This window comes from Cebus imitator, unplaced genomic scaffold, assembly GCF_001604975.1.
Source record: "Cebus imitator isolate Cc_AM_T3 unplaced genomic scaffold, Cebus_imitator-1.0 Scaffold62, whole genome shotgun sequence".
Taxonomy (NCBI): Eukaryota; Metazoa; Chordata; class Mammalia; order Primates; family Cebidae; genus Cebus; species Cebus imitator.
Window position 1 is genome coordinate 3,332,318 of NW_016107377.1, and position 12,107 is coordinate 3,344,424.

General features: G+C 35.0%; 1 protein-coding gene across 1 annotated transcript in view; it reads left to right on the plus strand.

Moving 5' to 3' along the window:
* Positions 1–12,107, plus strand: part of SLC9C2 (solute carrier family 9 member C2 (putative)) — a 72,672-nt gene that overhangs the window by 2,949 nt on the left and 57,616 nt on the right. The window contains exon 3 of the mRNA XM_017529977.2: positions 1,354–1,482. Coding sequence (XP_017385466.1) covers positions 1,354–1,482 — 129 coding nt within the window. The remainder of the gene's footprint in view (positions 1–1,353; positions 1,483–12,107) is intronic.

Genomic DNA, 12,107 nt, shown 5'->3' on the forward strand with positions numbered 1-12,107 from the left:
AAAAAAATTAGCCAGGAGGGGTGACCCATGCCTATAATCCCAGTGACCTGGGAGACTGAGGCACAAGGATCACTTGAACCCAAGAGACGTAGGTTGCAGTGAGCCAACATCACTCCACTGCATTCCAGCCTGGGCAACAGCACAAGATTGTCAAAAAACAAACACACACACACAAAACCAAAACAAAACAAAAAAAATAAAGCAAGGAAAATGTGTTTGCATTTTTGGGTTTATTATCTGCTTCTGGAGCCTTGCTCTTCCCCTCCACATACAGTGGCTTCTTCCCTGCTGTTGCCTTATAAAAGACCTGCTTATAAATGGCACCAGTTATGTTCATCACGAGGCATGGGCACTGCCAGATTAAATGTAAAACATGCTTCACATAATATATACTATAGATACAAAACAACATTCATTTATTTATCAGCCTAGTATTAACTTCTGATTTCAGCTGTATAGCAGTATGATCAATAACAATTTGCCGCCACTCATTCCTTTATTTTTTAAAAATGGAGATAATGCTTGTACCCATCTAGGATTGTAAATACCTCTTCCTAATCTTCTGAAATACCACCGCTACTACTAGCTGACATCTTTAGAGTGTGCCAGGCTCTCTTTTAAGTGCTTTGTATTTATTAATTTATTAGCTTAGTAACCCTTGAGTTAATTTATTCAGTCTCACAGCAACCCACTGAAAGCAGATACTCTATTTCCATTTTACAGATGAGCAAAGTGAGGTATAGGGAGGTGATGTAATGAAAGTTAAACTAGGGGGCCAAAATAAACTTTTTAGTATGGAATATTTATAGCCCTTCAATCATTGTTGTTGAGTTTTCCATTAATCTGTGTACAACCTTCATGATTTATGCCTTATGTATACAATCTACTGTTTTCTATGAATTATTTTTCTCTACTGTCCCACTTAAAGATTTAAAAATCCTAAGCCCATGTCTGTGAAACAAGCACCCATTCAGGATTCTTTCCTCAACTAAAGCAAATGGAAATAAACATCTAACAGTCAAATTAAAAAATACTTACCTGTGAATCACCTAAAATATTTTCTAATATTACCAATGTAGGTAATATTGAAAATACTGATTGCATATCATAAACAGTGTTTGTGTAGCTGCAAACCATATAATTCACTGAATAGAGGACTATATATATAACCCATATGGATGGCTACATTAAGAAATCTACCACAGGACCCTTAGGATTGCCCTTGTAAATACTCTCTCACTAGCTGTAAACTGAGAGATTCTAAAATGTGTATTGATTGACATAGCATCAAACTAATTTCTAATACTTGGAATTGGTAGCAAACTAATTTCTTGTTTGCCTTTGTTACTTTAGGTGCACCAAATTGTCTACCCTCTTATAAGAACATCAAGTTTTTCACTTTTTTCTTACTTTTCACCTTTAATTATGTTCATGGCTGCTTTGGATGTAGACTTTTATATAGTCAAGAATGTGTTTTGGCAGGTAAGAAACACCTTTAAAACAAAGTATGATCAATTTTTGCTTATGCATGTTGATAGAGAAAATGGCTGCATATATAGATGATTAATAATTCATAAAATCTCACATTTTATTTGTTTTGCCGTCTTCATTCAACAGAACTACTAACTAAAAGAAATTGAAGGGAGATGAAAGAAATTAGTATTTGCTGAGTGACCATTATGACTAGGCATTCTCAGTGTAAATATCATCTCCATTTTGCATGTGAGCAAACTGAAGCTTAGAGATCACAAACAAGGATAATAAATGGCAGAATTTGGATTCTAGTCCCACATCTGACATAATCTCAACTGTGTCTGTAGATTTGCCCATTTTTCCTGCAAAGATTGTTACTTGTGTCTTCCCTCCTTTTTTCTAAATCATGATTGTTGGACTGTTTTATTTCTTTTTTCAGAGAACATTTTATTTTGGTTTTATTCTGTTCTTTTTAATATCTTAATAGTTGATTGATTTTTAGCTTTTTTTTGTTTTCTGTGTGCAGTTAAAGTTTTAAATTTTCTTTTTAGTGGCATCCCACATGTTTTGGTTTTTAGTGTATTCATCATGATCCAGTTCTACAGTTTCTTAAACTTTTTGACCCATTAATTATTTATAAATTGTTTTGAATTTTCCAAATATGATGTTTTATTATTATTTCTCTTATCACACTGTGATCAGAGAATGTGTTTTGTATGTCAGTTCTGTGATTTGTGAAGATTTGCTTTGTAGCCTTGAATATGACTGGTTTTTCCAAATGTTGTGTTTGCTTTACAAAAATGCATATTCTCTAACTGTTGGATGCAGGGGTCTAAATTTGTTCAGTAGATTGTTTTGTTAATTATGAAGTTCAATCTTCTATATTTTTCCCAATATTGTTTTTCAGCTAAATCTAACAAGTTTCCACTATCACTGTGGATTTATCGTTTTCTCCTTGCAATTCTGTCAGCTTTTACTTTATACAAATAGAGGTTGTTATTAAGTGTCTATAAGTATTGATATTTTCCCAGTTAATTTTTTTCTTATTATTTAATTTCCCTTTTATCCCAAATAATGATTTTTGCCTTAAATGAATTTTATCTGGTATTACTATAGCTACATCAGCTTTATTTTGTTATTTGCTACAATTTTTCCATCCTTTTATTTTCAAGATTTTGGTGTCATGATGTTTAGATGTCTTTTTGATAGTATACAGTTGGATTTTGTTATTTTTTCCAGGTTGACAATTTCTGCTGCTTTTTAAAAACTAGTTTTAGTCCATTAGTATTTATTGAAATTAAAAATAGATTTAGAAGAGAAAAGATTTTAACAGATTTGAGACACCGAGGAAGACATATGGATGGAATAAAGGCACTTGGAAAGACACTCAACATTGTAGGTCATTAGAGAAACACACATTAAAACCACAATGAGATACCACTGTCTACCTACTGGAGTAGCAACAACAAACTTGTTAATGCCAAGTGCTAGTGAAGATATGAAGACAATGAAACTTGCATACATTGTTCGTGAGAATGTAAAATGGTAAAACCACTTTGGAAAACAGTTTGGGAGCTTCTTATAAAGTTAAACATACACTTGCCACATGACTCACCAATCTCACTCCTATGTTTTATTTCAAGAAAAATGAAAACTTATGTTTAAAAAACCTCTATATGAATCTCTATAGCAGCTTTATTTATAATATCACATGTCTGGAAACACTCTTCAACTGGTGAATGGATAAACAAATTGTGGAACATCTTTTTTTTTTTTTAATTTAAAATGAAATTCTGGTATTTGAACTTTTTTTAAAAAAAAAAGAAAAAGAAGAAAGAGAGAAAGAAAAAAAAGAATTAAAAAAAATGAAGGAAAGGAAGAAAGAGGAAGAGGAAGAGGGAGAGAGAACGGGGGTGTTGCTTTATTTCCCAGGCTAGAATGCAGTCTAAAAATAGGTATGCCTATAATTGTGCTTAATAATAGAGACATGAAAAAAAAAGAAAAAAAAATGAGGGAAGAAAATAACAAACAAGCAGCCAACCAATATTTCATTTAAACCTATAAATAGGTGTGATGTGGTACTAAGAAGAGTGTATATTTTGTGTATTTAAAGTGGAGAGTTCTATAAATGCTAAGTTTACTTGTTCTGGATCTGAGTTCAAATCCTGGATATCGTTGTTAATTTTCTGTCTCATTGATCTGTCTAATGTTGATGTTGAAGTCTCGCACTATTATTGTGTGTGAGTCTAAGTCTTTTTATAAGTCTTAAATATCTGGGTATTCCTGTATTGGGTGTGTATATATTTAGGATCTTTAGCTCTTCTTGTTGCATTGATCCTTTCATCATTATGTAATATCCTTCTTTGCTTCTTGTGATCTTTGTTGCTTTAAAGTCTATTTTATCAGAGGCAAAAATTGCAACTCCTGCTTTTTATTTATTTATTTACTTATTTACTTATTTATGCTCTCCATTTGGTTGGTAAATCTTTCTCCATCCCTTTGTTTTGAGTCTTTGTGTATCCTTGCATGTGAGATGGGTCTGGATGCAGCATACTGATGGGTTTGGCTTTTTTTGCCTGTCTGTGTCTCTTGATTGGGGGATTTAGTCGATTTAAATTTAGAATTAATAATAATATATGTGAGTTTAATACTGCCATTTAATGTTAGCTGGCTGTTTTGACCATTAGTTGATGTAAATTCTTGATTATGTTGATGCTCTTTACTTTTTGGTATTTTTTAGAAAGGCTGATACTGGTTGTTCCTTTCTATGTGTAGTGGTTCTTTCAGAAGGTCTTGTAAAGCAGGCCTGGTGGTGATGAAATCTCTGAGCGCTTGCTTGTTCACAAAAGATTTTATTTTTCCTTCGCTTATGAAGCTTAGTTTGGCTGGATGTAAAATTCTGGGTTGAAAGTTCTTTTCTTTAAGGATGTTGAATATTGGCCCCCACTCTCTTCTGGCTTGTAGGGTTTCTCCTGAGAGATCTGCTGTGAGTCTGATAGGCTTCCCTTTGTGGGTAACCTGACCTTTCTCTCTGGCTGCCCTCAGTATTTTCTCCTTCATTTCAACCCTGGTGAATCTGACGATTATGTGCCTTGAGGTTGGTCTTCTTGAGGAATATCTTTGTGGCGTTCTCTGTATTACCTGGAGTTGAATATTGTCCTGCCTTGCTAGGTTGGGAAAGTTCCCCTGAATAATATCCTGAAGCGTATTTTCCAGCTTGGATCGATTCTCTTCGTCACATTCAGGTACACCTATCAAACGTAGATTAGGTCTTTTCACATAGTCCCATATTTCTTGGAGACTTTGCGCGTTCCTTTTTATCCTTTTTTCTCTAATCTTGTCTTCTCGTTTTATTTCATTAAGTTGGTCTTTGACCTCTGATATCTTTTCTTCTGCTTGATCAATTCGGCTGTTAAAACTTGTGCATAGTTCGCGAAGTTCTCGTGTTGTGTTTTTCAGCTCCATTAATTCACTTATATTCCTCTCTAAATTGTGTATTCTTGTTAACATTTCGTCAAACCTTTTTTCAAAGTTCTTAGTTTCTTTGCATTGGGTTAGAACAAGTTCTTTTAATTCACTGAAGTTTCTTATCATCCACCTTTTGAAGCCTGCTTCTGTTAATGGAACACACTCATTCTCCATCCAGCCTTGTTCCGTTGCTGATGAGGAACTGTGATGCCCTGTAGAGGGAGAGGCGTTCTGATTTTAGGTATTCTCAGCCTTTTTAGGCTGGTTTCTTCCCTTCGTTATAGATTTATCCATCTGTGGTCTTTATAATTACCGTCTTTATAATTGGGTTTCTGAGTGGACGTCCAACTTGTTGATTCCCAGAGCTAAAATCTGAGCAACCCACTGCGCCGGCCAAAACAGCGGTGTTAAGATTGATGGTGCTTTTCTGACTCTGCACCAAGAACCTCTGCACCAAGGCAGTGGCAAAACCGCCTCGCTAGACACAAGAATCACACTGGCAACCTGTGGGGCTCCTCTGCTGGGAATCTCCTGGTGCGTGAGCAACAAAAATTCATCTGAAACTGTGGCATCCTCTCCTTCTCTGCGCTTTCACTGGGAGCTACCATCCTGAGCTGCCAGTGATCAGCCATCTTGGATCTCTCTCCCGGAACATCTTATAATGAAATATTACTCAGCGATAAAAAAAAGGAATGGAGTATTGATAGGCACAACAAGGAAGAATTTAAAATGCATTATGCTAAGAGAAATAAGCCAGCCTCCAAGGGAGACATACAAATTATATAATTACCTTCATAGACCTTCTAAAAATGGCAAAATTATAGGTCTGGAGAACATCATTGCTTGCTAGGGGTTGCAGTTGGGGAAAAGAGTTGACTACAAAGATGTAGCCTGAGGAAATTTTGGGAGTGATGTATGTGTTTTGTTTCTTAGTTGTGGTGTGATTACATAACTGCATGCATTTATCAAAACTGAAATAACTGTACACCAAAAGAGTAGATTTTACTGTTTATAAATTGAAAATAAAGTTTTTAAAAGGAATATATTTGGACTTTTTCTCACATGTTATTTTGTCCTTTTATTTACCTTTTATTTACTTTTTCTCATTCTTTCTTTTCTCAATTAATTGAGTTAATTCAGTTTTCTTTAATCCCTTTGTTCCCTCTACCAATTTAACAGTTTTATGTTCCTTTTTTTATGGCAGGCATTTCTGGCTGCTTATCCAATATGTGGTCTCCCTCTCTTTCTGACTAATAGAAACTCAGTATTTTTTGGTTGGTGTGGCAATAGGCCTAGTGTGAAATATCATACTTCCAAGCATTCCTGACAACTTTGGTAGCTTAAGAAGACAGTTTGGCCAATGAAAAATGTACAAAAGTTTGCTGAATAGGCTTCTAGAAAGCCCTATTGGGGGTCAAATCATCTGGCATGTGCTTTTTGCTCTTTGCTTTACCTTGCTTTCTGCCTGGAGCCCTCCAGTGGGCTGAAATGAGTATCCATCTTGAGATTGTGAAGTGGTGACCATGAGAACAGACACTAAAGATGGTTGAACACAAAGAGGAAAAAGAGCCTGGGTCCTTAAAAGCATTGGGAGCCACCATACTAGCACAAGGCTGCTTATTCTGGATTTAGGATTACTTGAGAAAAACAAAATCTCCATTTATTATTATAAGTGCTCTTTTCTGTTAAATGCAGTCAAAATTGCTATATTCCTAAATACAGTTTTCTTAGTGGTTTCATACATTTAAAAAATCTTAAATTGTAATAATTATATTTGATTTAACAAGTCTAAAGGTAAATAGCTCTGCCTTTCTTCAAATAATGCAGGAACTTCAGAATGCTTTAATCATCCTTCCTCATCTTATATTTTATTACATTATTGACATAGTACTAACGTCTTTGAAATTAGTCATTATCATTATTATTACTATTGTAATGTTTTAGGTACCAGTGCTTCTCTCCACTCATCACAAGCTTACCAATTTCAATTTCTTTGCTCACTGCTCCTTTTTGCATCCAACTCCGTCTTTTGGGATTCAGCTTCCTTTTTCCTGAATTTTTGCTCTAGTGACTTTTTAAAAATTGTATTTTTTAATTGACTAGTAATTGTACATAGTTATGAAATACATAGTGATCTTTCCATATCTATAATGTATAATGATCAGATCAGGGTAATTAGCATATTCATCAACTCAAACATTTATCATTTCTTCATGTTGGGAACATTCAATGTCTTCCTTCTAGCTACGTGAAACTATATAATATATTGCTGTTAAATATAGTCATCCTGCAGTGTTATAGAACACTGGAAGTTATTCCTATTTAGCTGCAATTTTGTATCCTTTTCATTAAAGATCTGTGAGTAGTCATCTTTTTTCATTTCATCTTTTTTCTTAGTGGTTTCATCTGTTTTCATTTAGTCTTTGTTTCTCTGAAAATGTATCTGTTTTGTCTCAATTTGGATAATACCTGAGCTTAATTGTTGCTTTTGAGACAACTGCTATTAATTGTAATTGTCATTATTTGTAAGTACCTGTCTTTCTGTTAAGATTGTCTCTTTCTCTTGGTGTCCTGTAGTCACCTCTTATCCACCATTTTGCTTTCTCTGGTGTCAGTTATCCAAGGTTTCAGTTACCTGTGGCCAACTATGGTTCGAAAATATTAACTGTAGGTCTCCAAGAACTTGCTTTATGAATCTGAGTGCTCCTGTGTTGGGTGCATTTAGGATAGTTAGGTCTTCTTGTTGAATTGAACCCTTTACCATTATGTAATGCCCTTCTTTGTCTTTTTGATCTTTGTTGGCTTCAAGTCTGTTTTGTCTGAAATTAGGGTAGCAACCCCTGCATTTTTCTGATTTCCATTTGCTTGGTAGACTTTCCTCCATTCCTTTATTTTGAGCCTGTGGGTGTCATTCCATGTGAGATAGGTTTCTTGAAGACAGCATACCACTGGGTCTTGCTTTTTATCTAACTTGCCACTCTGTACCTTTTAAATTGGGCATTTAGCCCATTTAAATTCAAGGTTATAATAATAATAATAATAACTATTATTATTACTTTTTGAGACAGAGTCTTACTCTACTGCCCAGGCTGGAGTGCAATGGCATGATCTCGGCTCACCGAAACTTCTGCCTCCTGGGTTCAAGCGATCCTCCTGCCTCAGCCTCCTGAGTAGCAGGGATTACAGGGGCACACCACCATGCCTGGCTAATTTTTTGTATTTTTAGTAGAGACAGGGTTTCACCATATTGGCTAGGCTGGTCTCAAACTCCTGACCTCGTGACCCATTTGCCTTAGTCTCCCAAGGTGCTGGGATTACAAGCATGGGCCACTGCGCCTGGCCAAGGTTATTATTGATATGTGTTGATTGGATCCTGTCATTGTGGTGTTATCTATTTATTATGCTGACTTGTTTATGAGGTTGCTTTATAGTGTCACTGATCTGTGTACTTACCTGTGTTTTTGTATTTGCTGGTGTTAGTCTTTCCTTTCCATATTTAGTGCTCCATTCAAGATCTCTTACAAGGTGGATCTGGTGGTAATGAACTCCCTCAGCATTTGGTTATCTGAAAAGGATCTTATTTTTCCTTTGTTTAGGAAGTTTAGTTTGGCTGGATAGGAAATTCTTGTTTGAGGATTTTTTTCTTTAAGAATATTAAATATAGGTTCCTGATCTCTACTGTCTCGTAGGGTTTCTGCTGAGAGGTCCACTGTTAGTCTGATGGGGCTTCTCTTTGTAAATGAGGCATCCAAATAGGAAGAGAGGAAGTCAAACTATCCCTCTTTGCAGACAACATTATTCTATATCTAGAAAACCCCATAACCTCAGCCTCAAATCTCCTTCAAGTGATAAATAACTTCAGCAAAATCACAGGATATGAAATCAATACACAAAATCATTAGCATTACTATACACCAAAAACAGCCAAGCTGAGAGCCAAATTAAGAATGCAATCTCATTCACGATTGACATGAAAAGACTAAAATATCTAGAATACAGCTTACCAGGGAGGTGAAAGACCTCCACAATAAGAAGTACAAAACACTGCTAAAAGTAATCAGAGAAGACACAAACAAATGGAAAAACATTCCATGCTCATAAATAGAAAGAATCAGTATCATTAAAATGGCCAAACTACCCAAAGCAATTTACAAATTCAATGCTATTTCTATCAAACTACTGCTGACATTCTTTACAGAACTAGAGAAAAGTATTTTAAAATTCATATGAAACCAAAAAGCCCAAATAGCCAAGGCAATCCTAAGAAAAAGGAACAAAGCTGGAGGCATCACATTACCCAACTTCAAACTGTATTACAGGGCTGCAGTAACCAAAACAGCATGGTACAAAAACAGACACATAGACCAATGAAACAATACAGAATCCAGAAATAAGGCTGCACACCTAAAACCATCTAATCTTCAACAAAGCCTACAAAAACAAACAATGAGTAAATGACTCCCTAGTCAATGAATCATGCTTGGATAGCTGGCTAGCCATATGCAGAAGATTGAAATTGGACCCCTTTCTTACATCATATACAAAAATCAACTCAAGATGGATTAAAGACAAACATAAAACTAAACCATGGAAGATAAGCTAGGAAATATCATTCTGGATGCAAGAACAAGCAAATATTTCATAATGAAAGATGCCGAAAACAATTGCAACAAAAGCAAAAATTAACAAATGAGATTTAATTAAACTTAAGAGCTTCTGCACAGCAAAAGAAACTATCAACAGTGTAACAACCTATAGAATGGGATAAAACATTTACAAACTATGCATGTGACAAAGGTCTAATATCCAGCATCTACAAGGAATTTAAACAAATTTACCAGAAAAAAACAACTCCATTAAAAAGTGGGCAAAGGATGTGAACAGACATTTTTCAAAAGAAGAGATACATGCAGCCAAGGAGCATATGGAAAAAAGCTCAACATCACTAATAATAGAGATATGCAAATCAAAACCACAATGAGATGCTATCTCACACCAGTCAGAATGGCTATTAATAAAAAGTAAAAAAATAACAGATGCTGTCAAGGTTCTAGAGAAAAGTTAATACTTATATACTCTTGGTGGGAGTGTAAATTAGTTCAACCATTGTGGAAAGCAGTATGGCTAAAAATAGAACTACCATTCAACCTAGCAATCCCATTACAGGGTATATACCCAAAGGAGTATAAATCATTCTGCCATAAAGACATATTCACGTGAATGTTCATTGCAGCACTAGTCACAATAGCAAAGATATGGAATCAACTTAAATGCCCGTCAATGCCAGATTGGGTAAAGAAAATGTGGCACATATTTGCCACAGAATACTATGCAGCTGTAAAAAAGAATGAGATCATGTCTTTTGCGGGAACATGGATGGAGCTGAAGGCTCCTTATCCTTATCAAACTAATGCAGGAACATTTTCTCACTTATAAGTGAGAGCTAAGTAGTGAGAACTCATGGACACAAAAAAGAGAACAACAGATACTGGGGCTTACTTACTTGAGGATTCAGGATGGAAGGAAGGAGAGGATCAGAAAAAAATAAACTGTTGTGTGCTAGGCTTAGTACCTGGGTGATGAAATAATCTGTTCAGCAAACCCCCATGACACAAGTCTACCTATGTAACAAACCTACACATGTTATCTCTGAACCTAAAATAAACACTTTTGAAAAAAAGAAAATATTAAATGAAAAATTCCAGAAAAATTCATGCATTTCAAATTCTGTGCCTTTCTGAGTAGTGTGATAAAATCTTGTGTCATTTTACTCTGTCCTGCCCAGGATGTGACTCATCCTTTTGACCTGCATGTCCACTCTGTACACCTCCTGTTCATTAGTCACTTAGTAGCCAACTCAGTTATCAGATAGACTATAGGGTATCACAGTGCTCATTCAAATAACCCTTATTTTACTTTGTAATAGCCCTAAAGTGTAAGAGTAGCTATGCTGTCATACTGTTATTCTTGTTCTATTTTATTATTATTATTGTTAATCTTTTACTGTGCCTAATTTATAAATTAAACTTTATCATATATATATATATATATATATATATATATATATATTTTAAAAAACTATAATATATATAGGGTTGGTACTATCTGTGATTTTAGACATCCCCTGGGATCCTGGAGCCTAGCCCATGCCGATAAAGGAGGAAGATTTTAGTTTCACTGTGATGTTTCTGGGTATTAGTATCTTTTTATTTATACATACCAAGACTTCTTAGGCTTACTAAATCTGATTGCCTAAGTGCAGGAGTTTGAGGTTGCAATGAACCATGATATTATCACTGTACTCCAACCTGGGTGACAGAGCAATCCTTCCACCTCAGTTTCCTGAGTAGCTGTTACTACAGGTGTGCACCACCATGCCCAGCTAATTTTTAAGATTTTTTTGTACAGGTGGAGTGTCACTGTGTTTCCCAGGCTGGTCTCAAACTATTGAACTCAAGAGATCCTCCTGCCTTGCCTCCCAAAGTGCTGGGATTATCAGCATGAGCCACTGTGCCTGGCCTCCTCCCTTAATTATTTTATAAGGCTTCTTTAACCTTAGCACCAAAACTATATAGGAATATTAAGAGAAAGAAAAATCATGAGCCAATCTTGCCCACAAACACAGAACAATTCTGCACAAACTTTTGGCACAAATATATCCAGTAACATAAAAATAATAAAAACATGATCAAGTCACGTTTATTTCAGAACAAGGTTAATTTAACATTTAAAAAATTGCTTAATGTAATTCATGCTCTTAAGAGATTTAGGAAGAAAAACCATATGACATCAATATAGATAAAGAAATAAAAGGACCTAATGGGTAAATTGTGGAAACCTCACAGAAAGTAAAACAAAAAACAGATGGAAAATATGAAAAGGATTGAATAACACAACTATTTTTTTCCTGAAGATAATTTTGAAAAATAAATATTTTCTTATACTTAGGCATAAACAATGTGTACATAGAAATTACAAAACTCTGTTAATCACTTAATCTCAAGCATTTCATGGCCTTCCCTTTCTCTGTTGCAGAACTACTTGTTTTACAACTAATAAATGGTAAAGCGGGGGATCTTCTGTGAATATATTAGAGTCTTGGTATATAAATTTGTGTCATGTACTAGACACAATATGTCAGTAACAATTTATGTTCCAAACTAATC